The sequence below is a fragment of the Elephantulus edwardii genome, unplaced genomic scaffold (genome assembly GCF_000299155.1).
Source record: "Elephantulus edwardii isolate Elephantulus edwardi_28Jun2011 unplaced genomic scaffold, EleEdw1.0 scaffold00083, whole genome shotgun sequence".
Classification (NCBI taxonomy): domain Eukaryota; kingdom Metazoa; phylum Chordata; class Mammalia; order Macroscelidea; family Macroscelididae; genus Elephantulus; species Elephantulus edwardii.
In genome coordinates this window covers 557,481-584,741 of record NW_006399833.1, presented here as the reverse complement: position 1 = coordinate 584,741, position 27,261 = coordinate 557,481, and the positions used below count along the sequence as shown (strand labels likewise).

At 37.0% G+C, this 27,261-nt stretch overlaps 1 protein-coding gene across 1 annotated transcript in view; it reads right to left on the bottom strand.

Annotated features, from left to right (window-relative positions):
* Positions 1-316: 316 nt before the first annotated feature.
* The window catches only part of IL1RAPL2 (interleukin 1 receptor accessory protein-like 2), a 207,397-nt gene continuing 180,452 nt past the window's right edge, over positions 317-27,261 (bottom strand). The window contains exon 5 of the mRNA XM_006889893.1: positions 317-1,186. Within this exon, the coding sequence (XP_006889955.1) occupies positions 489-1,186 (698 nt within the window). The 3' untranslated portion in view covers positions 317-488. The remainder of the gene's footprint in view (positions 1,187-27,261) is intronic.

Sequence of the window (27,261 nt, the reverse complement as noted above, 5' to 3'; positions counted from 1 at the left end):
TCTTCCAATTGGAGTTCCTCAATAGTTCTTTCTTGATAAATTCAGGTCCTTCACTTACTCTACAAAAGTATTCATTTCCAATTCAACTTTGTTGAACATTTTAAAATTCATTGAAAGTCTTTAAGTTTCCATTACTGAAAATATCATGTAAATATTTATATAGTCATAATTGTAGAGAAGATAATTCACCTAGTAAGCTTCCAGTTCATATACCATAAAATATATTCTAAAGCAACTGCATTCATAATTTTTTCCAGGAAGAAATCAATACTGTATACTGGAACTAGGTACCATAATACCAAAAAAGGTACTTCCTCCCCACTATTCTGGAAAAGTAAACAAAAATATTTTGAGTACAAAAGCAATTTCTGTGCCTTTTTCTTCAAATGCTTTTCTCAGCACCTCACTGATAGTAGGTCTACTTCATGCGTGGTTTGACAGACACTACATATGTTCTTGTAGCTGTTCAGAATAATTCTGATTTTTCACTACCAAATATCACTGGTGTAACTAAACTCTTTGGATGATAAAGGTAGCAAAGAACTGTTCCTATACAATTCTTGAGTATTTTTCAAGGTGTTAGTAATGGGTAGTTGCCCACTGAGTAGTGTGAGAGGAAGGTTACAATAAGTGTGATGGTTGCCTAAAGAAGGTACTGGCAAGGAAGATGCTGGCATCTCATGCTTATAGCTTCTGCAACAGTGCCTCATTTGCATTGAATCTGAATGGTGTAAATTGGGGAGATCAGCTAGAGATGACACCAGAGTGGCCGAGGTACTAGTCATGGCAATAGAGGGTATAGGATGCAATTCACCAAAAAGTCCTTGTTCTTCAGAGTCCAGAACGTCGCACTGAGATAGCATATCCTTTTTCTTGATTGGCATTTCATACACTAAATGCTTCCAAAACTTTGAATTTAATTTGCTGCTTTTGGGTCCCTTCCACTTGATCAGAGACAGAAGCTTGATACTGTGCTTTAGTGATTCTACTTCCTGGCAATTTACTTTCCCTGTTAATTCTGTACACTCAATCAAAATCACTTTAATTTCTCCATTGACTATCATGTTATGAAGTCTGCTTTCCAATGCAAAAATGCTCCATCCCCGTCTGAGAATATAGTTTGGAGTTAGCACGATGATAAGTCTTCTGCTTTGCTCAACACATCTTGTGATATCTTCCGTGTATGCTACAAATCACAGAAAAAGAGAAAGAGTAAAACAAAGACATTTTCAGTCTTTAAAGCATTAGTCTGACACTCTAGTATAGCAAAGATCCAGTCTTTCTTTAACTTACAAGGCATTTTATTTTCTTGAATTATATATTCAGAAAGCTAATTTCCTTTAAAAAATTTTCTTTTTTAAAAAATAATGGCTTATAATTCTTATCCCCTCCCCCAGGATTACTTATAGCATTTTATTGGTTAACATAAGCTCTGTCTTCTTTAGGACTGAGGTGTATTTCAGTTATTTCTCTTTGTTTCGTTATTTAATTCCAGGCAGGCTTCTAGGCCAAGGACTCTTACATAAACAAGCAATCAGTGGGTTGATGAAAAGAGAAATAGAGCATTTTAATAAGTACATGGCTACAAAAGTATTTATGAGTTTTGTTTGTCTCTACCCAACTATCCCCTCCCCCCAGTTTCAACGACTAGACAAGTACAAGGTCTATATATACTAACAGCTTAGAAGATAGTTGTAATGTCAAGATATTGGAAAAATCTTTTCTAGAATTATGGTCAGCTTATTTCCCAGAATATTCTCCCTGCATTTACAACCCAAGTCATCCATTTTACCCTTCAGACCAAGAGATAAGGATGTAGTGTGTGTGCTCATAAGTTTAATTTGAACCAGCTGCTTTTTGTTTAGAGGGTGTGCGCTTGAAGGGGAGTGGTGGTTGGATTTGGGGGATGGTGTGAAATGAACAGTGAAGGAGACAGAAGAGTGTGTGTCAAATGAGAAGATTTTGCTCCACTCTATGAAATCATTCTAAAAATGACATGAATACATTTCAGGATAGCAAAACACTCACACTAATTCTAGATTTGTTCCTTCCATGAAATATTCCCTTTGCAATCATGCTTCCCAGAGACTTCTCTGTGGACACATGTACGTGTTAGCAAATGGAGACTTGGACACAGGTGCTGCAACAGAGAGCTGTCTTTACCAAGCAGATCATAAGGGCTTGTCTAATGTACAGTGCCCTCTAGCAGCAGAGCTTACAGAAGCATAGCAACATTTGTCACTTCAAATGTGCCCCAGGTTACAGGCAGCTTTCAAGGAGTCACGTCCAGTACATAGTGTGGGGGCCAACAAATAGCTGAGTACAAGCCATTTAAAAAGAGCTTAAACTTATTTTACAGATGCATATTTTACAGATGATATCTCTTTTCCAGGCTTTTATTTCAACAATTGGCAGCATGAAGACTTTCACAAGTAAAAATGAGCAAACTTTCTCAACATCCTAGAGATATAAACAAGAAACCTTTTACAAAATACACATAGACATTTAACATAATACACAGGCCTATTTAACAGTGTGCTCTTAAGCTGTTTGGGTTTCAACTTAACACATTAAAGAATTTTCTCATGCAATAGTTATAATGGTTTTTACTTGAGGGGATAAGATAAATTCTAAATGGGGAGAGAACCTCTAAGGCATTTTAAGTGTTTTATTTCAGAGCCTAAAATAACTCAAAGAGAGGAAATCAGCACTGAAATCTGAAGACAAGCCAAAAATATAAAAACAAAACAAACCAGATTTTAAAAAACAAAACAAAACAATAAAACAAAGAAAACCAAAGCCACCACACCAGTAGTAATGAGAAGTTATTACTCTCTAGTTATCACTTAGAGAACTGGTAAAACAGAATGGAAAGAAAGGTACAGAGTTTCAATTATGTGGAAAAAATATTATCCCAATGTATCAACAACTCTGACTCTTAATTTTCTTCCTTTCTTTCTACTCCCAAAAAGAAAGAAGTTATGTGGGAAGCTTCATCATTAGAAGTTGGATCTGTAAAGATACAGTAAAATAAACTATCATGCATCTTTCCCATTATTCTTTTCACCTTTCCTCAACAAACAAACAAACAACCCAAATGAACAACAACAACAACAACAACAAAAAGCCAAACCAAACCACACAACCAAATAAACAAAAGCAGCAATAAAAATAAAAAGAAGCCAAAGCCCAGAATCCTGGCATTAATACAGGAATTCAAGAAAGTTCAGATTTATCAGACAAGTTATGAGTTAACTATTACATTTATAGGTTTCTTTAATAAATTACCAATGAGTACCCTGAGTACTGTTGATCCCTCATTAATTGCATTTATTAACTTAAAAAATTGGTTTGTACAAATATTTTCAGGAGCAATTTTTTTTTTCAGGAGCACTTCTAATACATAAAATTTATCTTTTGTACAATGTTACAGACAAGCGCTGGAGTAGGAACTTCAAGACTTATTGAAAACTCCTATTTGATTTTTTTTTAAATATTATTTTTTTGTGTGTGTGTGTACCATCAAATGAGATCTGACTGGTACAGGAGTAGATTGTCTCTTCTTCTCCAGCAGAGCATCTGAGATTGCCATGCAGCTTCTTACCACTAGGCCACCAGAGCTCCCTTCCTATTTGCTTTTTAATGTAATGCAATTTTGTCTTCACTCTAAAATAAAATAAATGTAACATCTACTGGCAAAAAATTTTTCACCAGAACACCTACACTTGTTGCACCTATAACTTTAAACCACTAAAAAAAGCTTTCCACATTCCTTCCCCCACCCCTCTATAGGCTAAATAAGAATTAAATACACTTGCTCTGATGTAGCTATACATTCTTGAATATACAATTAAGAATGGATTTCTTGCATATTCAAGAACTTCTTGTATCAATATGTGTTAAGTGTTTATATTTACTTAAGATAACACAACCTTGATTGCTAAAACTGAGGAGGACCTGAAGCGTTCACTGAAGAAGGTCAAGTCTTAAATAAGGATTGAAACTCATCATCAAGAAGACAAAGATTCTCATCACTGGGCCAATTGGCAGCACCATGATAGATGGAGAAGAGACTGAGATTGTTAACAATTACAGCTTGCTCAGCTCCATAATAAACATTCTTGGCCCCAGCAATCAGCAAATCAAAAGACGAATTGCATTGGGAAAATCTGTTATCAGAGACCTCTCCAGTGTACTGAGAAACAACAATGTCAGTCTAGAGACTTAGGTGCATCTGATCCAGGTCATGGTCCTTGCAATTACTTGGTATGCATCACAGAACTGGACAATGACTAAGGATGACAGAAGAAGAATTGATGTTCTTGAGTTGTGGTGTTGGAGAAGAATCTTGAACATACCATGGACCACCAGAAAACAAATAGGTCTGTCTTAGAAAGGATGAAATCAAGTTTCTTCTTGGAGGCTAGAATTTTGAGCTTCATCTCACATACTTTGGGCATGTGGTCAGGAGGGACTGGTCCTTGGAGAAGGACATCATGCTTATAAGGGTGGAGGGACAGCACCAGAGAGGAAAATCACAGATAAGATGAAATGATACAATAACTAGGGCAATGGGGGTAGGTGTATTGGAGTTAGTGAGACTGGCTCAGGACAGGGCTATTGTATATAGGGTTGCTATGAGTGGCAGGCTATTTGATGGCGCATAACAGCAACAACAGCAACAACAATGGAGTTTGTAAAAACAAAACAGTGTTGAAGGAAATACTGAGGGAAGGCCCTCCTTACATAGATGCCACAGAAAACAGGTTGGATCAAAGTAACCAGCACCAACATAAAAAAGAACTGAACAAAATTTTAGCAATAGAGCCTTGCCTCTCAATAATTACACTGAATGTGAATTATTTAAATGCACCAATGAAGAGAAAAAGAGCAGAAGATTGTATAAGAAAAACAAAATCTACACAACAAATCTCATCAATATGTTGTCTACAAAGGACATACCTGGAAAATGAAGATAAAAAAAATAAATAAAAGGGTGGGGAAAATGTACTAAACAAATGACAAAAAGATAAAAAGCAGGAGTAATGATATTAATATCTGATAAAATATATTTCAGTGTAAAAATCATCACAAAGGACAAGAAGGATTAAAGGGTAAATAGAACAAGAGAACATAACAATAATAAATATCTGTGCACCAAAAGATACAGCTGCTAAATATACAAAGCAAATATTAACAGAACCAGAAAAAAAAGACAACGTCTCATGTTAATACAGCACTCTCTAGAAAATATAGAACTACCAGAAAGAAATGAAACAAAGATGATGCAGAATTAAACTACACAATAAACCAACTCAATTTTACAGACTAATACACCTTGCCCCCAAAACACAATATATCTTCTTCTCCAACATGCATGTTACATTTTCCATAATAGACCACATTTTAGGTCACTACGTAAGCAGCAATATATTAAAATACACACAAATAATACAAACATATTCTCAGATCACAATGCTATGAAATTATAAATTAATAACAAGAGGATAAAGGAGAAAAAAGTCAAACATTTGGAAGCTGAACAACATCCTGTTTGAACATCAGTGTGTAACAGAAGAAATAAAAAAAATCACATAAAAAGTTTCTTGAAATAAATTACAATGAATAAACAACTGAATAAAACCTCTAGGAAACATCCAAAGAAGTCGTTAGAAGTCAATTTATAGGAATAAGCAAACACATCAAAAGAGAAGAAAAAATAATTAACCCAACATCTCTAACAGGTTGAAAAAGAAGAGAAAGAAATCCTGACACCCTTTAAAAAACTTGAAATTATACAAAATTAGGGCTCAAAGAAGTGAAATAGAACACAGGAAACAACAACAACATTGAAAGCATCAACAAGATTAGGAGTTCATTCTTCAAGAACAATAAAATCATCAAACCACTAGCAAAACTAACACAGGAAAAGAAAAATATAATCTGAATAAGAGATGAAAAGGACAATGTTCAACAGAACCAACTACAAGAAAAAGGTTAACAATGCAATATGATGAACAACTATACTCAAACAAATATGAAAACCTAGAGGAAATGGACAAATACTTAGAAACTCACAACCTACCTGAACTGACACTGACCAAAGTAACACACTTGATCAGACCCATTACAAAAGAAGAAATTGAATAGGTAATAAAGCAACTTCCAACAACAACAACAAAATAAAAAATTATGGACCAGACGTTTTACTGGTGAATTCTAACGAATATTAAGAGAAGAAGTGTCACCAATTTTGCATAAAGTATTTCAGAAAGTAGAAAAACATGGAATTCTCCTAAACTCATAGTAGGAAGTAAACATATCATTGCTACCAAGTCAGGTAAAGACACCACCAAAATAGAAAACTACAGGCCAATATCTCTCATGAACATAGATGCAAAATCCTCAATAAAACTAAGAATCCAAGAGTACATAAAAAAAGAATTCTCCATGATCAACTGGGATTCAGAACAGGTATGCATGGATGGTTCAACATAACAAAAATCATTAGCGTAATTCACCACATTAACAAAACAAAGAACAAGAACCACATGATCCTTCAATTGATGCAAAAAGACCTTTGACAAAAGCCTAAACCCTCTCTTAAATAAAATACTCAACACAATAGGAACAGAAGAGAATTTTCTCAATATAGTAAAAAGTATATTGACAAAAACAAGAGCCAACATCGGTTTCACTGGAGAATTAAAGGCATTCCCTTTGAGAACAGGAACTAGGTAAGGATGTCCATTATTACCTCTCCTATTCAATATTGGACGACATAGAGAAAGCTACGTTGGCCTAGTGGACAGAAAGTTATGCTACCAAGCCAAAGGTGGGTGATTCTAATCTGTGGCCTTCAGGCAGGGTTCAAATTGTTTTCCTGTCAAACATTCTTCTAAGTGGTATAGCACTGGTCTGTTCATTGCTGTAACTCTTGGTTGCTGTGATGCTGAGCACTGGGACACTGATGTGCCAAATGTGGTAATGGTTACCCATGCTGAACAGTGTTTGCTGGAGCTTCCCAACTAGAACAAGCCTGGAAGCAGGAGCAGCATCCACTTCCGAAATGACTTGCCTCCAGAAACTCTATGTACGAACAGCGATCTGGCCTTTCGTTCATAGGGTCGCTATGAGTCATCTACAACTCGACGGCACCTAACAACAACAACATTCAATATTGTAGAACAGGAATCCCAGAACATTTGATTGTATTCATGTGAAACCTATACTTGCACTAGGAGTCAGTTGTCAGAACAGAGCAAGGAAACAATGTATGGTTCAAAATCAGGAATGGGGTACACCAGGGATGTCTTCTGTCTCCATACCTTTTCAATCTATATGCAGGGCAGATCATCAGTGAGACTGGGCTTTATGAGGTGGAATGTGGCATCAGGATTGGATGAAGATTGATCAATAACCTGCATTATGCAGGTGACACAACCCTGCTTGCTGAAATTGAGGAGGACCTGAGACATTTGCTGCAGAAGGTCATGGACTATAGCCTTAAATATGGATTGAACCTCAACATCAAGAAAAAAGATTCTCACCACTGGGGTGACTGGCAGCATCATGATGGATGGTGAATAGATTGAGATTGTTAACAGCTTTAAAGCTCAACAATTAATACTCTTGGTATCAGGCAGCCAGGAAATCAAGAGACAAATTGCATTGGGAAAGTCAGCTGTCAGTGAAATCTCCAGAGTACTGAAGAGCAACAACGTCTGTCTGAAAACTAACGTGTGCACCTGATCCAGGCCATAGTCTTCACAATTGTTTGCTATGTGTCAGAGAGCTGGACAATGACTAGGGATGATAGAAAGAGAATTGATGCCTTTGAATTGTAGTGCTGAAAAAAGAGTGTTGAATATACTATTGACACCAGGGGAACAAACAGGTTTTTCCTAGAGAGGGTGAAGCCAGCCTGCTCCTTGGAGGCAAAGATTCTGAAGTTTCACTTGATATATTTTGAGCATGTTTCAAGGAGGGACCAGTCTTCGCAGAGAGACATCGTGCTTGGAAGTGTGGAGGGATGGAGAAAAAGAGGGAGACTGTAGATGAGATAGATTGATATAGTGCCTGGGGTAAGTGTGTCAGAGACAGTAAAGTTGTCACAGGATAAAGCAGGTTTCAGGGCTATTGTACTTAGAATCACTATGATTTTAAGCGACTCGACAACACATAACAACAAAACAACAACAACATTCAATATTGTATTCAAAGTCTTAATGAAAGCAATAAGAAAAGAAAACAAGAGGTATCCAAATTGGCAAAGAGGAAGTAAAATTATTTATATGTAGATTATATGATAATATACTTTAAAACCCTAAAGACTCAGAAAGAAAACTACTGGACATATATGACTAATTCAGCAAAATGGCAGAATACAAGAAATATAAACATACAAAAATCAATTGGATTTCTCTACAGTGAACAAGAGAATACAGACTGGAGCTAAGAGAAACAATACTCATCACACTATGTAAACACAAAATAAAATATTTGGGAGTAAATATAACCAGAAACACAAAAGACATATTTAAAGAGACCTAAAGAAATATTAGAATATACTATGCTCTTGGATAGGAAGACTCAATATTGTGAAAATGACAATTCTATAAAAGGCCATCTACAAGTTCAATTCAATCACAAAACAAATACCAAATCTATACTTCAATGAGATGGAAAAGGCAAATTCCAGTTTCATCTGGAATGGGAAGAGATCCTGAAAATAAAGCACTCCTGAAAAAGAGAAATAAGGTAGGAGGCATCAGGCTCCCTAATATCAAAAGCTACTGCACAGCCTTGGTGGTCAAGGTAGTGTGGTACTGGTACAGTGACAATATATAATTCAATGAAATAGAATTGAGAACTCAGAACTCAGCTCATCTACCTATGATCAACTGATTTTTGACAAGGAGATGAAATCAGTTTAGTTAAATAAAAACCTCTTTAACAAATGGTGTTGATAAAATTGTATAATGATATGCAGAGAACTCAAAAAAGACCCACACCTCACACCATACACAAAAATCAACATAAAGTGGGCCAAAGATTTAGGAATAAAATCAAGGACTATAAATTCGACCAGATAAAAGCTTAGAATAACTGTAGAAGCCATAATTCATAATATGAATAGTCTTCCAATTATCTTGAAAAACCTACAACCAGGAGAGAATAAAATAGATGAATGGGACCTTCTAAGGATCAAATCCCTATGCACATCAAAAAACTACTTCAATAGGGTAAAAAGGAAAGCCATAGACTAGGGAAAAATGTTTGGTAATGACATATCTGATAAGGGACTCAAATTCAAAATATGTAGAATAATCAAATACCTCAACATGAAAAAGTTTAACAAGCCAATCACAAAATGGGTATGGGATATGAATAGACACTTCACCAAAGAAGACATTCAGATGGCAAAGAAACACATGAAGAAATGTTCAAAATCTCTAGCTGTCAGAGAGATGCAAATAAAAATAACTATGAGATATCATCTCATCCTGGTAACAATAGCAAAGTTCAACAGAGCCACAAACAACAAATGCTGGCTAGGTTGGAGGGGTGTAAAGGGTGCAACCAGTATGAATAGAAATATGGCACTTTCTCGAAAAGTTGGAAATAAAAACACCATTTGTTCCCAGTAATTCCACTACTGGGAATATACCCTAAAAACCCCCAGAGATGCCAACCAAAGATGTATTTGTACACCCATGTATATTTCTGCCTTATATATCTTAATACCAAAGAGATGGAAGCACCCAAGTGCCCATAAACAAATGAATGGCTAGAAAAACTATTTTATATTCACACAGTGGAATCCCAAGCAGCACTAAAAAACAAGGAAATGATAAAGTATTAAATAACATGGGTGACCCTGGAGGACATTATGCTAAGTGAAATACTTCAGTCACAAAAGGAAAAAGCTGTATAATACCACTGTTCTAAAATAAGACTGGTATAGGAGTTGGAGAAATACTAAGAAAAGAGGGTATAAATACTGACCACTTCATTGGAACAGATGAAGGGATAACTGTTTAAAAGGAGTATATGACTAGGCATTATTTATATGACAACAGTCCAGAATAAAGGTGCATAGCAAAGTGGACTGAAGGAGGGGTGGGGGAGTGGGAGGAAATTATGCAACAAAGAGTGATTTTTTAAAAACAAGCATTTAATAAACTTTTATTTATGGTCACAAAATATTTTTCTTTCCAATGTAAACGAGCAAACACCACTCTTAGCTTAACAATAATAAAAAACAAGCAGGCTAAGCCTGGTCTATACTTTAAGACTGCTATCCTTTGGGCTGGAGAATTACTTCCTCTTGCAGGTAAATTTGGGCCACGTGTTCTAACATGCCTAATCTGATTGAGTGTAGAACTTCTTGTATTAAACTAGTATTTTAGAATCTGTTAGCATAAATTAAATCCATCACTGTTGAATCAAAGACCTCCTCTACAGCCTATACTAATTCTACCACATTAAGAGAAAGATCATGATAGCAAGCTTGAGACATCACACTAAAAAGAAAGGTCTCGGGATATACTCTTGAAAATCACAGAGGAGAATCTCATGGCTTACAGCAGAAGTTAAGTTATTTTTGATGCATCATCATTGAAAACTAGTTCCTGGAGAAAAACATTTGTGGAAGACATGATTTTGAAAGATAAAGCAATCAGATTCACAAAAACAAAATATGTTTGTGTGAACACACTCACCTGACACTTTGCCTCAAAGATAACCAAAGGGACATGCACAAAGCTTACCAATAGTTCAAAAAGACAAGTAGTTCTCTACTCACCCAACAACTTAGCACACACACTGAGTGTTTAGGTTTGACTTTACATTAAATTGTATTTGATTCAAAATATCTAGCATAGTATTTTATTTTACTAAAGGTTTATTAATTCTTAGCCAGAAATAATGCTTTAGAGCATTGGATGATTTTAGGAATTTGAGTGACTGACAGAAAAATCTGCTACCAAGGACCTCTTTAAAGTGGTAAAGAGCAAAAACATGATTCTTAAAGACCAAAGTGTGTTGACCATGTCATGGTATTTTCAACCACTTCATATGCCTGCGGAAGCTGAACAATGAATAAGGGAGATAAAGTAATTAATGCCTCTGAATTACAGTATCGGTGAAGAATATTGAATATGCCACAGATTACCAAAATAAATCAATCTGTCCTGGTAGAAATGCAGTCACAGTGATTTTCAGAAGGAAGGATAAACAGTACGCCAATGAAAAAGAGGAAGACCTTCAGGAAGATGGACTTCAATGGGTTTAAGTAGAGCAGAGATTGTAAGGGTGGTGCAGGACTTAATTCTGTTATATACAGGACAGCTATGCTTTGGACCCAATTGGACAGCACCTACCTCACAAAAACAAAAACAAAAACAAAAACCCCATATTTCAAGGAATCACAATCAACAGCTGAAAAGGCAAAAACTACTTGTTTCACATACATAGAAATAACTTTAGAAGTTTATCTGCTGGCCGCTAATAGTAACTAAAGACAAATAAGACTAATGCAAAGTAAAGAGGAAGTCTAGCAAACCACAAGGCCCTCCATCTCACCATAGATAAACAGGTCTGAATGCATTGCTTTACTTGAGGAAATGCTCTTCCTCCAAATACTGTGCCAACGTCTGTATGTAGCAAAATGTCAAGAGTTAATCCTAGTAACAAAACCACTACATTTTTCATATTACATTCAGAGTAACTGTTTGTTCTTTCTTCTTTTACTTCTTGAATGTGTAGGTGTTTCTGTTTCTTGTGTTTCTTCTTTTGCACTGACAGCAGGTTTGAACATTATTTCATTATCTTCATCATTATCATTCAATGTAGCCACTTCAGATTTTCGCCTCTCCAAAAATGATGGTGCACAGACGGGTGTGGAGTCCTGGCTATCTGTACAGTTCTGATCATTGTTGGTGACACTTCTTTCCTTTTTGGGTAAAATCAATGGAGGAAAATTATAATTGATTCCTTTATTGGCTAATTTCTTTCTCAGAAAATTTTCTTTGTGTTTAAATCGCTTTTCCATCTGTAGCTTTTCTGTACGTGTTCGGTTCTTATTATATCGTTTCACTGCAGGATTTGATGGCTTTGAAAACGGAACATCCAAGTCTTTGAAAAGTTCTTCATGTACCTTCTCAGGTGGCATTAAACCACACTTGAAGAATCTTTCACTAAAAATGTTCATTGTTTCAGCAACGGTCTTGGCAACATCATCAGACTCAAACTCCACAAAGGCATAACCTTTTCCAGTCTTTTTACTTCTGGACAATTTAAGTCTCATAACAGTGCCAAATTGGGAGAATATGACTTGAGTTGGGGTTCAAAAAGGCCTCGAGGAATGTGACCAACATAGACAACTCCAGGAGTAAGTTTTTCTTTCTGTCGCGTGCTCGCGGACCTGTGCCACCTGCTTCTGAAATTTGGCCTGCTCCTGCGGGTTCAGTGAGAAGAGGGGCTTCACAGGGCCAGCAAATGCCACCATGACCAAACACTCAAAGCAAAGGAAGTTACACGCGGAGGCTCCGGAAACGAAAACCATCAGTCCCTGAATTTTTTTTTAAAGTTAATTGAGGAGTGAGCCCTCTGGCACTCTCAGCCCCACACAGAGCTAGAGGAGGTGGGAAGAACCTTTTCGGATCTGCAAAACACCAGCAGCTTTCTTGGCCAGATGTGTCCTAACTCACTTGTAACATGTACAGGTGAAAATTGCTATTATACTCTCAACAAGCCCCCTGGAACCCTCCCTGGAATTCTCAGCCCCACATAGAACCAGGAAAGGTGGTAAGGGCCTTTTCAGACTTGTGTAGCAGTGGATCCTAGGGTTTGTGGCCCTCGGGCCACAGGGGAGAGTATCATCAACATTAAGGATCTTGCCAATACATTGTTTTTGCCTGTGACATCATCCTCCTTTGTTAGCAGTGCACATTAGCGAGAAGACTCTGGCAATCAGCAGTTACAGGCACACAGTCCTAGAATAGAAGATCAGAGACAAAGTCCTTCCTCCTGAAATGTGAGAGTGGTGAAGAGTGTTGCAGCTGGCCCCTAGTCCCAGAGGATCATGACACAGGACTTGAGAAGTATAGGATGGAGAATTGTCTTCTCACTCCCTACTAGTGTATTGAGCTCCCCAAGTGACTGAAGTCTTCCCTTAAGTCCAAGGATAAGAGAGAAATTCAGGCAAGGTGAGCTGCCCGTCCACACGCTGGAGCAGTGAGCTCTTAAGCGAAGATCATCAGAACAAGGACCCTTTAGGGCCCCTGACACGATAAATTTTACCACAGCCATAACACAGAAGTAGCAGGCTACCTCACACGTGACACAAAACCAAAGCAAGATGTCACCCACAAAAGGTTATAACAGCATAGAATTAAGAGATTTCCTGAAGCAAGAATGCCCGATGGAACTTTCTGACACAGAATGCAAAGGAAAAAGGATTGAAAATTTTCAATGGGTGAAAGACAAACTTGAAGAATTGTTGGATTCTACAAACAGAAGTCAAGGGGAACTTATAAAATTAATCATAGACTATGCATATAAAACAAATGAGGTATTATTAGAAACTCTGGAAAAACGAGAAGCTGCAATCCAGAATATGAGGAGCAGTGTCTCAGATCCTGTCAACATGTTGGAAGAATATATGAACAGTGTTTAAGTGATGAAACATAAAAATAGCGAAATAGAAGATACAGTTCTCAGCACTGATCTGCTGCAACAAAAAGCAGAACCAAAAATGAAGGAAAAAGAAGAAAGCCAAAAGTAGAAAACCTAAGAATAATGTGGGACACCATCAAGAGGAACAGTATGCACATAATTGGAATTCCAGAAGTGGAAGAAGCAAAAAGAGGCACTGAGAGAGATCTGGAAGAATTAATAGTAGAAAACTTAACTGGCATAATGAAGAATGAGAGGAGATATGTCTCTCTCTGTGTGTGTGTGTGTGTGTGTGTACACACATATATGTAGCTGAGTGAACCACATATATAATGGACTCCATATGAAAAATACCAAGGAATATAATAGTCTAATTTGCCAGGACCAAAAATAATGAGAGAATTCTGAAAGTATGTAGAGAAAAATTAAGAGTAACCTGAAAGTGAGAGTAATTAAATTGTCAATTTTTAAAAAATTTCTTATTAATATCAATGAAAATTTACAGAGACTTTGGATTTCCACTCATTCATTGTTGCACTTTTCTCCCCTCCCAACCCTCCCCCCCAGTACCCTCCCTACCCCACCCCAGTGCCCTCCGGGAAAAGTAAAAGAAAAATTCTTTCATTGTTTTACCATCCCTCCCCCCAGGTCCGCTCCACTATTTTCTCCCTCATCTGTTTCAATGCAGTACGCATTATTAAACACATCTTTCTCAGTCTCCCCCAACCCCGATGCCAGTCCTGTTTTACAACAGTGGCACCATGCAGTATTTGTCCTTTTGTGACTGAGATACTTAATTCAGCATGATGTCCTTCAGGGTCACCCATTTGGATAACATTGCATGAGTTCCTTGTTTTTCAATGCAGTGTAGTGTTCCATTGTGTGAATATACCACAGCTTCTCTATCCATTCGTTTGTTGATAGGCACTTGGTTGTTTCCAACTCCTTGCTATTGTGAACAAAGCCACGATAAACATGGATGTGCATATGTCTGCTTGAGTGTCAGTTATGATCTCTTTGGGGTATATTCCCAGTAGTGGAATGGCTGAGTCAAATTGTATCTCTACATGCAACTTTTTGAGAAAGCGCCATATAAACTTCCACAGTGCTTACACCATTTTACACTCCCACCAACAGTGAATAAGAGTTCCAGTCTTTCCACAACCTTACCAGCATTTGTTGCTTGCTGTTCTGTTAAATTTTGCTAGTTACGCTGGCATGAGATGATATCGCATAGTTGTCTTGATTTGCATCTCTCTTAGAGCTAGGATTTTGAACATTTCTTCATATGCTTGTTAGCCATCTGAATGTCTTCTTGGTGAAGTATGTTCATATCCTGTGCCCATTTTTCAATTGGATTATTTAACTTTATCTTGTTATGGTGCTCAAGTATTTTATAAATTCTGGATGTTTGTCTCTTTTCTGATATGTCATTACCAAATATTTTTTCCCAGTCTGTGGCTTCCCTTTTTACCCTGTTGGAGAAGTTTTGGGATGTGCATAGGGATTTGAGTCTTAGAGGGTCCCATTCATCTATTTTATCTTCTCCTGGTTGTAGGTTTTTCAGGATACTTGGAAGACTGTTTAATTGTGGATTAGGTCTTCTAGTGTTCTTCCAAACTTTTATTTAATGAAGATTATCGTCCTTAGTTTTAGTCTTAGGTCCATGATCCACCTTGAGTTGGTTTTTGTATATAGAGTGAGGTGTGGATCTTGCCTGAGTCTTTTACAGATACTTTTCCAATTTTTGCCTACAACATTTGTTAAAAAGGCTGTCATTTCCCAACTTAACATCTCATCTCTTTGTCAAAAGTCAGTTGACCATAGGTAGATGGGCTCATTTCCAGTTCTCAATTCTATTCCATTGAGCTGTGTGTCTGTCATTGTACCAGTACCATGCTGTCTTAACCATCACAGCAGTGTAGTAGGATTTGAAATCAGGGAGTGAGATGCCTCCTACCTTTTTTCTATTTTTAAGGAGTGCTTTGTTTATTCGGGGCATCTTTCCATTCCAAATGAAACTGGAGATTAATTTTTCCATCTCATTGAAGAATGGGATTTGTATTTGTATTGGGTTTGCATTAAACGTGTAAATTGCCTTTGGTAGTATTGCCATTTTCACAATATTGAGTATTCCTGTCCATGAGCAAGGAATATTCTTCACTTCTCCAGGTCTCTTTCTTTCTTGTAGTAATGTTTTACAATTCCTTTGAATAGATTCTTTGTGCTTCTGGTTATATTTACGCCCAAATATTTAATCTTGTGATTCTCTGTCGTAAAGGGTTTTGTTTTTCTTAGCACTGGCTCTGTATTCTCTTTGTCACTGTAGAGACATCCAACTGATTTTTGTATGTTGATCTTGTATCTTGCTATTTTGTTGAGTTGGTCAACTATGTCCAAGAGTTATCTTGCTGAGTCTTTAGGGTTTTCTAAATATACTATCAAAACATCTGCATGGAGAGATAATTTTATCCCTCTTTGCCAATTTGGATACCTTTTATTCCCTTCTCTTGTCTTATTGCTATCTCTAAGACTTCAAATTCAAGTGGGCATCTTTGCCTATTTCCTGTTCTTAAAGGGAATACCTTTAGCCTCTCTCCATTAAGAGCAATATTGGCTCTTGGGTTTGCATAAGTACTTTTTACTATGTTGAAGAAAGTCCTCTCTAATCCTATTTGTTTGCGTGTTTTAGTGGTTCTTGTTCTTTGCTTTGTTAATGTTTTCCTTATGTTGAACCATCCTTGCATACCTGTTATGAATCCCACATAGTCATGGTGAGTTATTTCTTTGATGTATCATTGGATTCTATTGGCCAGTATTTTATTCAGAATTTTTGCATTTTTGTTCAAGAGAGATATTGGCCTATAGTTTTCTATTTTGGTGGTGTCCTTTCCTGACTTTGGTATCAAGGATATGTTTGATTCATAGAGTGAGTCTGGGAGAATTCCATCTTTTTCTATTTTCTGAAATAGTTTATGTAGAATTGGTGACAGTTCTTCTCTGAATGTTTGATAAAATTCACGTGTAAAACCATCTGGTCCAGGGCTTTTTTTGGTTGGAAGTTGTTTTATTACCTTTTCAATTTCTTCTTTTGTAATGTGTCTGCTCAGATGTTCAATTTCAGTTTATTTAAGTTTAGGTAGGTTGTGCATTTCTAAGTATTTGTCCATTTCCTGTCGGTTTTCATATTTGATAGAGTATAGTTTTTCATAATACTCTTCTGTTACCTTTTTATTTTAGTTGGTTCTGTTGTGATGTTGCCTAATTAATCTCTTATCTGGATTATTTATCTTCCCCTTCTTTTCTTTTTGTGAGTTTTGCTATTGGTTTCTCAATTTTATTGACCTTTTCAAAGTACCAACTCCTAGTTTTGTTGATAGTTTCAATTGTTTTTCTGTTTTCTATTTCATTTATTTCTGCTCTAATTTTTATCATTTCAGTTTGTTTAGAGGGTGTAGGGTTTTCTTGCTTTTCTTTTTCAATTTGCTGGAGATGTTGAGTTAGAGAGTTAGTGGTCAGTTTTTCCTGCCTTTTGATGTGTTTGTTTATTGCTATAAATTGACCTCTGATTACTGCTTTGGCTGTTTCCCAGAGGTTTTGGTAAGTGGTGTCTTCATTGTAATTTGTTTCAAGAAACGTTTTAATTTCATTTTTTAATTTCTTCTAGTACCCCTTCATGTTCAAGTAAGGTCTTGTTCAGCTTCCAAATATATGGCTTTTTACTCCTTTATCTTCTTATTATTAATTTCTAATTTTGTAGCATTATGGTCTGAAAAGATGCTTTGTATCATTTCTATGTTTTTTAATTTATTGATGCTTGTCTTGTGACCTAGAATATGATCTATTCTGGAGAATGATCCATGTATATTGGATAAGAAGGTATACTGTGCTTTTGGGGGTTGCATTAGTCTATAAATATCTATGAGGTCAACTTGGTTTATTTTGTGGTTTAATTCTTCAGTATCTCTGTTGAGTTTTTTTCTGGTAGTTCTATCTTTTCTTGTGAGGGGTGTACTGTAGTCTTCAAGAACTATAATCGTGTTGTCTATTTCTTTTTTCAGTTTTCTCAACATTTCTTCTATGTATTTTTTCAAGTCTTTCATTTGGTGCACAGACATTTATTATTATTATGTCCTTTTGTTCTATTGACCCTTTCAGCATTATGTAGTGACCTTCCTTGTCCTTTGTGATGGTTTATTTTATCAGAGATTAATGTCACTAGTCCTGCTTTTTTCTGGTTGCCATTTACTTGGTATATTTTCCCCTACCCTTTTATTTTTAGTCTTTCTTTATCTTCATTTTTCAGGTGTGTCTCTTGTAAAGAATATATTGATGGATTTTGTTTGTTGTTTTTAATCCAATCTGCTACTCTTTTTCTCTTTAGCAGTGTATTTAAACTATTTACTTTCAGTTTAATTATTGAAAAGCAATGTTTTATTCCTGTCACTGTGTTGAGTGATACTGTGTCACCCTTTTGGCATGACATCTTGCTTCGTGCTAGTGTATTTTGTGGATAGCTTGCTCTCCTTGAGACATTGATATGTTCTTGATCTGAAGACAATGATCTAGTTATCAGTTGGACAGCTACCTCACTTGTGTGTTTCTCTGAACTTCTGACTTCAGGGAAATGTCAGTTCAGAGCCTGTGAGAACAACCTTATGTTGTTAAGACAGGTCAAGGTGCTCTTGATTAAAGGAAAGTTGATCCACCGGATGTTTAGGCACCAGTGTGGAGACAAATGCGGTGAGGCAGGCACTACATTGCGGTGATAGCATTGGCAGGTCAAATATTTTGGATACTTCATCCAGACCTCAGCTGTCTGGGTGTGCTCACGAATTTGGGTTCCTATGCAAATCCCAGCTGTCTGTCTCCAACCCAGTTGTTTTCACTCGGTTGTACCTGCCCAGTGGCTCTTACGCAGGTGCCCTCACACAGCAGACCTTGCCCAAGCAGGGTCCTTGGTCCAACGAGACCCAAAAAGTCAAAGTCAAATATCCACTGACCCACTCCCCTCTGGCTGGTCTGCAGAGTCCACAAAACTTCAGATAGATTACCACTGGCTGCTCGTTCCTGGGCAGTTGGTGTGGCCCAACAGAGCTTGGCCAATTTCTCACCAGTGGGCTCATCCTTGGGTGCTCTCCCAGGTAATCGACAGTGCCCCAGAAAATCCGGTCAGGATTCTACTGGTCTTTATCCTTCCAGAATAGTCCCACAGTAGCTCGGATGGTGGCTTCGGGTGATGGCTGGATCCACGGCGTGGCTTTGTGTTCCTATATGTCCAAAGGGAACTGCTGCAGCACAAGTTCTAGTTCGCAGTCCTATTGTTCACGGCTCTCCACATTGGTTGGTCTCTGTACGACGTAAAGGACTCTCTAGTGACCCCTGGGCACCACTGCGGTGACAGCGCTGTGATGGGGCTAAGGCCCGTGGTTGTGGTGCTGCCACGTGGGGGAGGGGGAGGAGGCACTGGGCTGTGGTGAGTGGGGACGTGGGAGCATGGGGCTGGAGGGGGAAGCATGGGGTTGGGGAACTACCACTGGGAGGCAGGGGAAGGGGCTTGGGCACGGCTGGGGGTTTATTCAGTGGCAGGCTGCATAACAGGGTCACAGGGCATTGGCCTGTCTCTCCTCTGGGGTCACACAGTGGCCACAGGCAGTTGCTCCTCCAGGGTCATGTGGCGGTTACTCCCTGAGTTAATGGGCCCCGTGTGGTCAAACTAGACAACAGTTATCCCCTCAAATAAGTGTGGGAGCAGCACAGGAAACACTGTCACAGTCACACCTTCCTGCAGTACTAAATGCTAATTTATCAGCAAAAACCATAGAAACAAGAGGATAGTAAAATGATATATATCAAACAGTCAAGAACAAAGCTTTCAACCAAGAATACTGTATCCATCAAAATTAACCATCCACTATGACAGAGAGATCAAGATATTCTCAGAAAAGCAGAAATTAAGAGAGTTTGTGAAAACAAGACTAGCGTTGCAAGAAATACTGAGGGAAGTCCTTCTTACAGAGATGCCATTGAAAGCAAGATGGCCCAAAGTAACCAGCAACAATACAAAGAAAGAACTCAACAAAATAATAGAAATAAAATCTTGACTCTCAATAATTACATTGAATGAGAATGGTTTAAATGCACCAGAAAATAAAAAGAGTAGCAGGTTGGATAAAAACACAAACCCCATCAATATGCTGTCTACAAGAGACACATCTAAAAAGTGAATATAAAGAAAGACTAAAATTGAAATGACAGAAAATAGATATCAAATAAATGGCAACCAGAAAAGAGCTGGAGTAGTAATATTAATTTCTGGTAAAATATATTTCAGTGTAAAAACCATCATAAAGGACAAGGAAAGTCAATAGAACAAGAGGACATAAGCATAATAAATACTTATGCACCAAAGGATAGAGCTGCAAAAGAAACAAAACAAATGTTAACATAAGTGAAAAAAGAAATAGACAACACCATTGTAACAATACAGCACTCTCAAGAAAAGATAGAACTACCAGAAAGAAACTCAACAAAGATGCTGAAGAATTATACCACACAATGAATTAAGTTGATCTCATAGATATATACAAACTAATGCACCCCCCAAAAACTTGAGCGTACACTCTTCTCCAATGTGCATGGCATATTTTCCAGAATGGATCATATTTTAGGTCACAAAACAAGCATCAATAAATTTTTAAAAACACATAGAAATAGTACAAAGCATTTTCTCAGACCACAAAACTACAAATTTAGAAATCAACAACAAGAGGATAAAGGAGAAACAACCATATATGTGGAAGCTGAACAACAAACTACTTGAACTTGAGAGGGTAATAGAAGAAATGTAAATGTTTCTTGAAACAAGTGATAATGAAAACACAACTTACCAAATCCTCTGGGAAACAGCCAAAGCAGTAATCACAGGTCAATTTATTGCAATAAGTGAACACATCAAAGGGAAGGAAAAAACCTGATAATTGACTTTCTAACCCAACATCTCCAACAAGTTGAAAAAGAACAATAAGAAAACCCATCAATCTCTAAAAGAAATGAAATTACAAAAATTGTTGTTATGTGCTGTCAAGTCTCGTAAACTCATAGCAACCCTACGTACAATAGCTCTGAAGCCTGTTCTATCCTGAGCCTGTCTCACTGACTCCAACACACTTAGCCCACTGCCCTAGTTACTGTATCAATCTGGAATCTTGTTCTCCTGCTGTCCTCCCTCCACTCTTGTAAACATAATGTCCTTATCCAAGAATTGATCACTCCTGACCACTTGCCCAAAGTATGTGAGATGGAGCTTCAATATCATAGTCTCCAAAGAGAATCCTGGTTTCATCCTCTCTAAGATAGAACTATTTGTTGTCTTTGCGGTCCATGGTGTGTTCAAGACTCTTTTCCAGCACCACAACTCAAAGGCATCAATCGAAGATTAAAACAGATATAAATGAAACAGAAAACAGAAAAACAAATTAAACCATCAACAATACCAGGTGTTGGTTCTACCTAAAGGTCAATAAAATCAACAAACTTCAAAACTAACAAAGGAAAAGAAAGAAAAGACACAAACAATCTGAATAACAGATGAATCATAACAGAAACAAACGAAATGAAAAGGTTAACAATGAATTATTATTATTATTAAAAACTATCCTCAAACAAATATGAAAACCAAGAGGAAATGGATAATTACTTGTAAATTCACAGTCTACCCAAACTAACAGACTGAAGCAGAACACCTGAAGAGACCCATTACAGAAGAAGAGATTGAACAGGTGATAGAGCAAATTTGGAGGGGGGGTGTGCGGAGCTCTGGAACAGATGGCTTTACCAGCAAATTTTATCAAATGTTTGGAAAAGAACTGTCACCAATTTTCCATGAAGTATTTCACAGAGCAGAAAGATGGAATTTTCCCAGATGCATTCTATGAAGCAAACATATCTTTTATACCAAAGTTAGGTAAAAAACACCACAACAATAGAAACCAATATTTCCCATGAATATAGATGGGAAAATCCTCAGTAAAATCCTGGACAATAGAATTCAATGGTGTATAAAAAAAATCACTGTGACCAAGTGGGATTCATAACAGGTATGCAATGTAATTTCAATATAAGAAAAACAATGTAATTCATCGCATTATCAAAGTAAAGAACAATAACCACATGATCCTAAACAAACAACGAAACAAAACATACCACATGATCTTATCAATTAATGCAGAAAATGTATTTGAGAAAACCAGCACCCTTTCCAGATTAAAACATACTGCAAAATTATATCGAGGGGAATATCCTCAACATAGTGAAAAGTATCTATGCTCAATGGTGAAAGATTAAAGTCATTTTCTTTGAGAACAGGAGGTAGGCAAGGATGTCCATCATCGCCTCTCCTATTTATTATTGTATTGGAAGTAAGTCTTAGTGAGAGCTATAAGAAAATATAAGGCAATAATAGGTATCCAAATTGGCAAAGAAGAGGTAAAACAAACTCTATATGTAGATTATATAGTAATATACTTAGAAAACCCTAAAGATTCAGTGAGACAAATATTGGACCTAATTGATTAATTCACCAAAATAGAGGGATACAAGAGCAGTATATAAAATTCCATTGCATTTCTCTACAGAGACAAAGAGAATACAGAAAAGGGGCTAAGGGGGGGTGAAATACCCATCACTATAGCTAATTGAGGAGAAATGTGGGGTCAAGATTGGTGGATGATTTATCAACAATCTGAGTTATGCAGATGACACAACCCTGCTTGCTGAAACTGAGGAGGACCTGAAGCACCTGCTGCAGAGGGTCAAGGACTGCAGCCTTCAGTATGGATTGAGGCTCAATGTCAAGAAGACAAAGATTCTCACTACTGGACCAATTGGCAGCATCAGGATGGATGGTGAAGAGATTGAGATTGTTCACAGCTTTAGTTTGCTTGGCTCCACAATCAACACTCTTGGCACCAGTAGCCAGGAAATGAAAAGATGTATTGTGATGGGTAAGTCTGCTGTTAGGGACCTTTCAAAGTTCTGAAGAGCAATGTTGTCTCTCTGGAGACTAAGGTGCGTCTGATACAGGCCATAGTCTTCACAATCACTTGTTATGCATCAGAGAGTTGGACAATGACCAAAGAAGATAAAAGGAGAATTGATGCCTTTGAGCTGTGGTGCTGGAGAACAATATTGAGAGTACCATGGACTGCTAGGAAAATAAACAGATTCATCCTGGAAAGGGTTAAACCGGGTGGCTCCTTGGAGACAAGGTTTCCGAGGCTCTTGTCTAACATACTTTGGACATGTTTTGAGGAGAGACAGGTCCTTGGAGAAGGACATCATGATTGGGTGGGCGGAGGGACAGCCCAGGAGGGGAAGGCCCTCTATGAGGTGGATTGATTCAGTGACTGGGATAATCGGGATGGGAGTGTCAGAGACAGTGCAATTGGCACAGGCAGAGCAGAGTTTAGGGCTGTTGTACATAGGGTCACTATGAGTCGCAAGCGACTCAATGGCACATAACAACAGCAACAACATAGATAATTACAAGATTAAAAGAGGTTGTTGTTTCCATATCTGTTGTTAGGAGCCATTGAATTGATTATGACTCCTAGCTGCCCTATGAATAAAAGATCTGAACACTACCATGTATGCATATGGATATTATCCTATCACTCACAACATTGGATTTCAGTACAGAACTTGAAATTGACTTTTTTTTTACTATGAATGCAACACCATTCTTCCTCTATTTTTAATTCCCTGCATAGTATGCCATATGATTAATCTGATTCAAAGTGGCCAAAGCTACTACATCACATTCCAGTAATGCCTAGTATGTTGATATTCATGCATTCCATTACATTTTAAATACTTTCCAGTTTTTCAACATTCAGTATGTACATTCAATATTCCAATTGTTAAACAATGTTTGTTATTGATTTCCCTCATTTGAAAGCATCAAAAGAAGATGGAGGGAATACACAGTCACTGTAACAGAAAATATTGATTGACACAGAAAAATTTTAAGAAGTGCCATGCGAACAGGTGCCAATTATAATGGAAGAAGAAGTAGAAACAGCATTTTACGCATTGGCAAAAAATAAGGCCCCAGGAATCAATGGGAAACCAATTGACTTGTTTAAATTAACTGATGCAGACTTGGATGCACTTACCAGTCTATGACAGGAAATTTGGAGGATGGCAGTCTGGCTAAAGGATTTGAAGAGGTCCATATTTGTTCCCATTCCCAAGAAAGGTGATCTAACTGAATGGGGAAATTATCAAACAATATCATTGATAGCACACGCAAGTAAATACTGCTGAAGGTCATTTAAAAATGACTGGAACAGTACACAGATAAGGAGCTGCCAGAAGTTCAAGCATAATTTAGAAGAGGCTGTGGCACCAGGGATTCCAAGCAAAAGGTAGTTACAAAAACAGAGGAGAAAGAAAAAAAATCGAAATGGATATCATAAAATTCTCTAAAGATTGCACTAGAGTGTCAAGAAGCCAAATCTAAATCAATGGGAAACCAATTGACTTGTTTCAATTAACTGATGCACCACATTTATAAAGCAGATCTGACACGAGGGTTTGACAGGAGAATAGTACATGAGTGGATTTTTAAGTGAAAAAGCTTAACAAACTATTTCAAAGGGTTTCTCGGAAGGACAAAGCAAAGAATTATAACGGAATGTGCAGAGTGCTGGAATTGGAGAATAAAAAGAGAAGAAATGTTTCTGCACTTTTCAAGGTTAAAGAACTAAAAAAAAAATTAAGTCTCATTTTGAAGTATTGAAAGATATGGGCCAGATTAAATACTTGGGAGCAAATCTAAGCAGAGACAAAAAAGACCTATACAAATATAATTACAAAACATTATTACAAAGAAACAAAAAGACCCCTGGAGAAATGGAAGAATATACCATGCTCATGGATAGGAAGATTCAGTACTGTGAAAATGACAATTTTATTAGAGGCAATTTACAAATTTAATATAACCTCAAAGCATAGCAATTTCATTCTTCAATTAGATGGAAAATACAATTTCCAATTTTATTTGGAATGCAAAGAAACTTCAAAAACATAAAGCCCTCCTAAAAAAGAAAAACAAGGTAGGTGGCATCACACAATCCTACTACACAGCCATGGTGGTCAAGACATCATGGTACTGGTACAGTGACAGACACATAACTCAATGGGATAGAATTGACAATCCATAAATCAGCTCATCCGTCTACGCACAATTGATTTTAGACAAGAAGATGAAATCAGTTAAATGGTGAAACTACAGCCTTTTAAACAAATGATATTGGCAAAATTTGAAAACCATCAGTAGAAAATTCAAGCAAGACCCACACCTCACATCGTCTGACAAAAACCAACTCAAAATGGATCAAGGAGCTAGGGGTAAGTAAAACCATAAACTTTAAGCTTCATTAGAAAAAAAAGTTCAGAAGCCCTACATAAATATACAGTCTTCCACGGGTAGTGAAAAACCTACAATCAGGAGAGAATAAAGAGATGAATGGGACCTTCCTTCTATGAATCAAATTCATATGCACATAAAAAACGTTCTCCAATGGTGTAAAAAGGAAAGCCACAGACTGGGAAAAATACTTGGCAATGACATATCTGATAAGGAGCTCATATCTAAAATTTATAGATGACTCCAGCACCTCAACAAGAAAAAGGTAAACAAACCAATCACAAAATGGGTACAGGATATGAATAGACATTTTACCAAAGAAGGCATTCAGATGTCAAACAAACACATGAAGAAATGTTCAAAATCCCTGGCTTTCAGAAAAATGCAAATTAAAACAACTATGAATCTGGTCTGAAAACCAATGTATATGAATTTTTCAAATAAAATGTTATAATTTTGTAAACAAACAAAAAAACAAAAAAACAATAACTATGAGATATCATCTCACTCCAGTCACCATAGCAAAATTCAACAAAGCAGAAAACAATTAATTCTGATGAAGTTGTGGAGAGATTATATATATATCCCTTATTTACTGATGGCGGAAGTGTAAAATGGTGCAACCATTATGGAAGGTAGTTTGACATTTTCTCAAAAAGTTAGAAATAGAATACCACTATTGGGAATATAAAGAAACCATAACTGCCATCCAAACATATATGACACTCATGTTTATTACTGCATTATTTACAATAGCAACTAGATGAAAGCAACCTAAATGCCCATTAACAAATGATTGGATAGAAAACTATGGTACAGTCAGTCACACAATGGAATACTATGCAACACTGAAAAACAATGAATTAATAAAACATTACACAATGTGGGTGACTCTGAAAGACATTATGCTGAGTGAAATAACTCAGTCACAAAAGGGCAAATACTGCATAGCACCACATTTATAAAGCAGATCTGACACGAGGGTTTGACAGGAGAATAGTACATGAGTGGATAGATAGTGAACATTGCACTGCACTGGAACAGATGAAGGAAATAACTGCTTAAAAGGAATATATTATTAGGCATTGTATGTACAACAATAGCCCAGAATCAGACGTATGTTGCAAAGAGGACTGGGGGGAGGAGGGAAAAGGAGGTATTATGCAAAAATCAATGAAGATTTTTTTTTAAAGTGAACTGGGGGAGGGGTAAGAAAGGGTAAAAATGTGTAACAATGAATGAATGAAAATCTAAATTTTCAAAAAACTTTAAAATCACAATTAAAATACAAAATTTTATTTAAAAAAGTGAAGTGAGGGCATAGGGAGGAAAATGTGCAAATGTGCAACAATGACTGAATGAAAATCCAACTTTTCTCTAAGCTTTCACCAAAATCACAATTAAAAAAATAAAAGGAGAAAAAAGAAAAGCCACTCAACCCCCCCCAAAAAAAACCCCAAAATAAAAACATACTGATGATTGTGAGGATAACACAGGACCAGACACTACTGTGTTATGTACATATTATTATTAAGAGTCAGAACTCACTTGACAGCCCCTAACAACAATGACAATATCTACTTGAAAGAGTTTTTCTTAAAAAAAAACAAAACAAGTTTTTCTTTTACTTTTCAAGGAGAGGAGTGAATTTTGGGGGAGTGAGTGGGCAGGGAGAAAAGTGCAACAATGAATGATTGGAAACCCTAAGTCTCTGTAAACTTTCATTAAAATTAATTTAAAAAAGAAAGATAATATAGATTTCATAGTCTTAAAAGAAAATATACAGAGACACACGAATTATTTTGATTGGGGTCTCATCTGCTTTCATTTTGCCATTCTCTTTTTAGAGTGAGGAATAGTATTTTTTTTCCCCATAAATAAAGCCCTCCTCTTTTAGTTTTAAGCCAAATGCAGAATTTAGGATGCTTGGGGATTCTTAGGGACTCATTGTTGTTGTTATGTGAGTCGCTTGCAACTCATAGCGACCCTATGTACAACAGCAATAAATCCTGCTCTATCTTGTGCCAATCGCACTGCCTCTGACACACCCATCTCAATTACCCCAGTCACTGAATCAATCCACCTCATAGAGGGTCTTCCCCTCCTGTGCTGTCCCTCCACCCTCTGAAGCATGATGTCCCTCTGCAAGG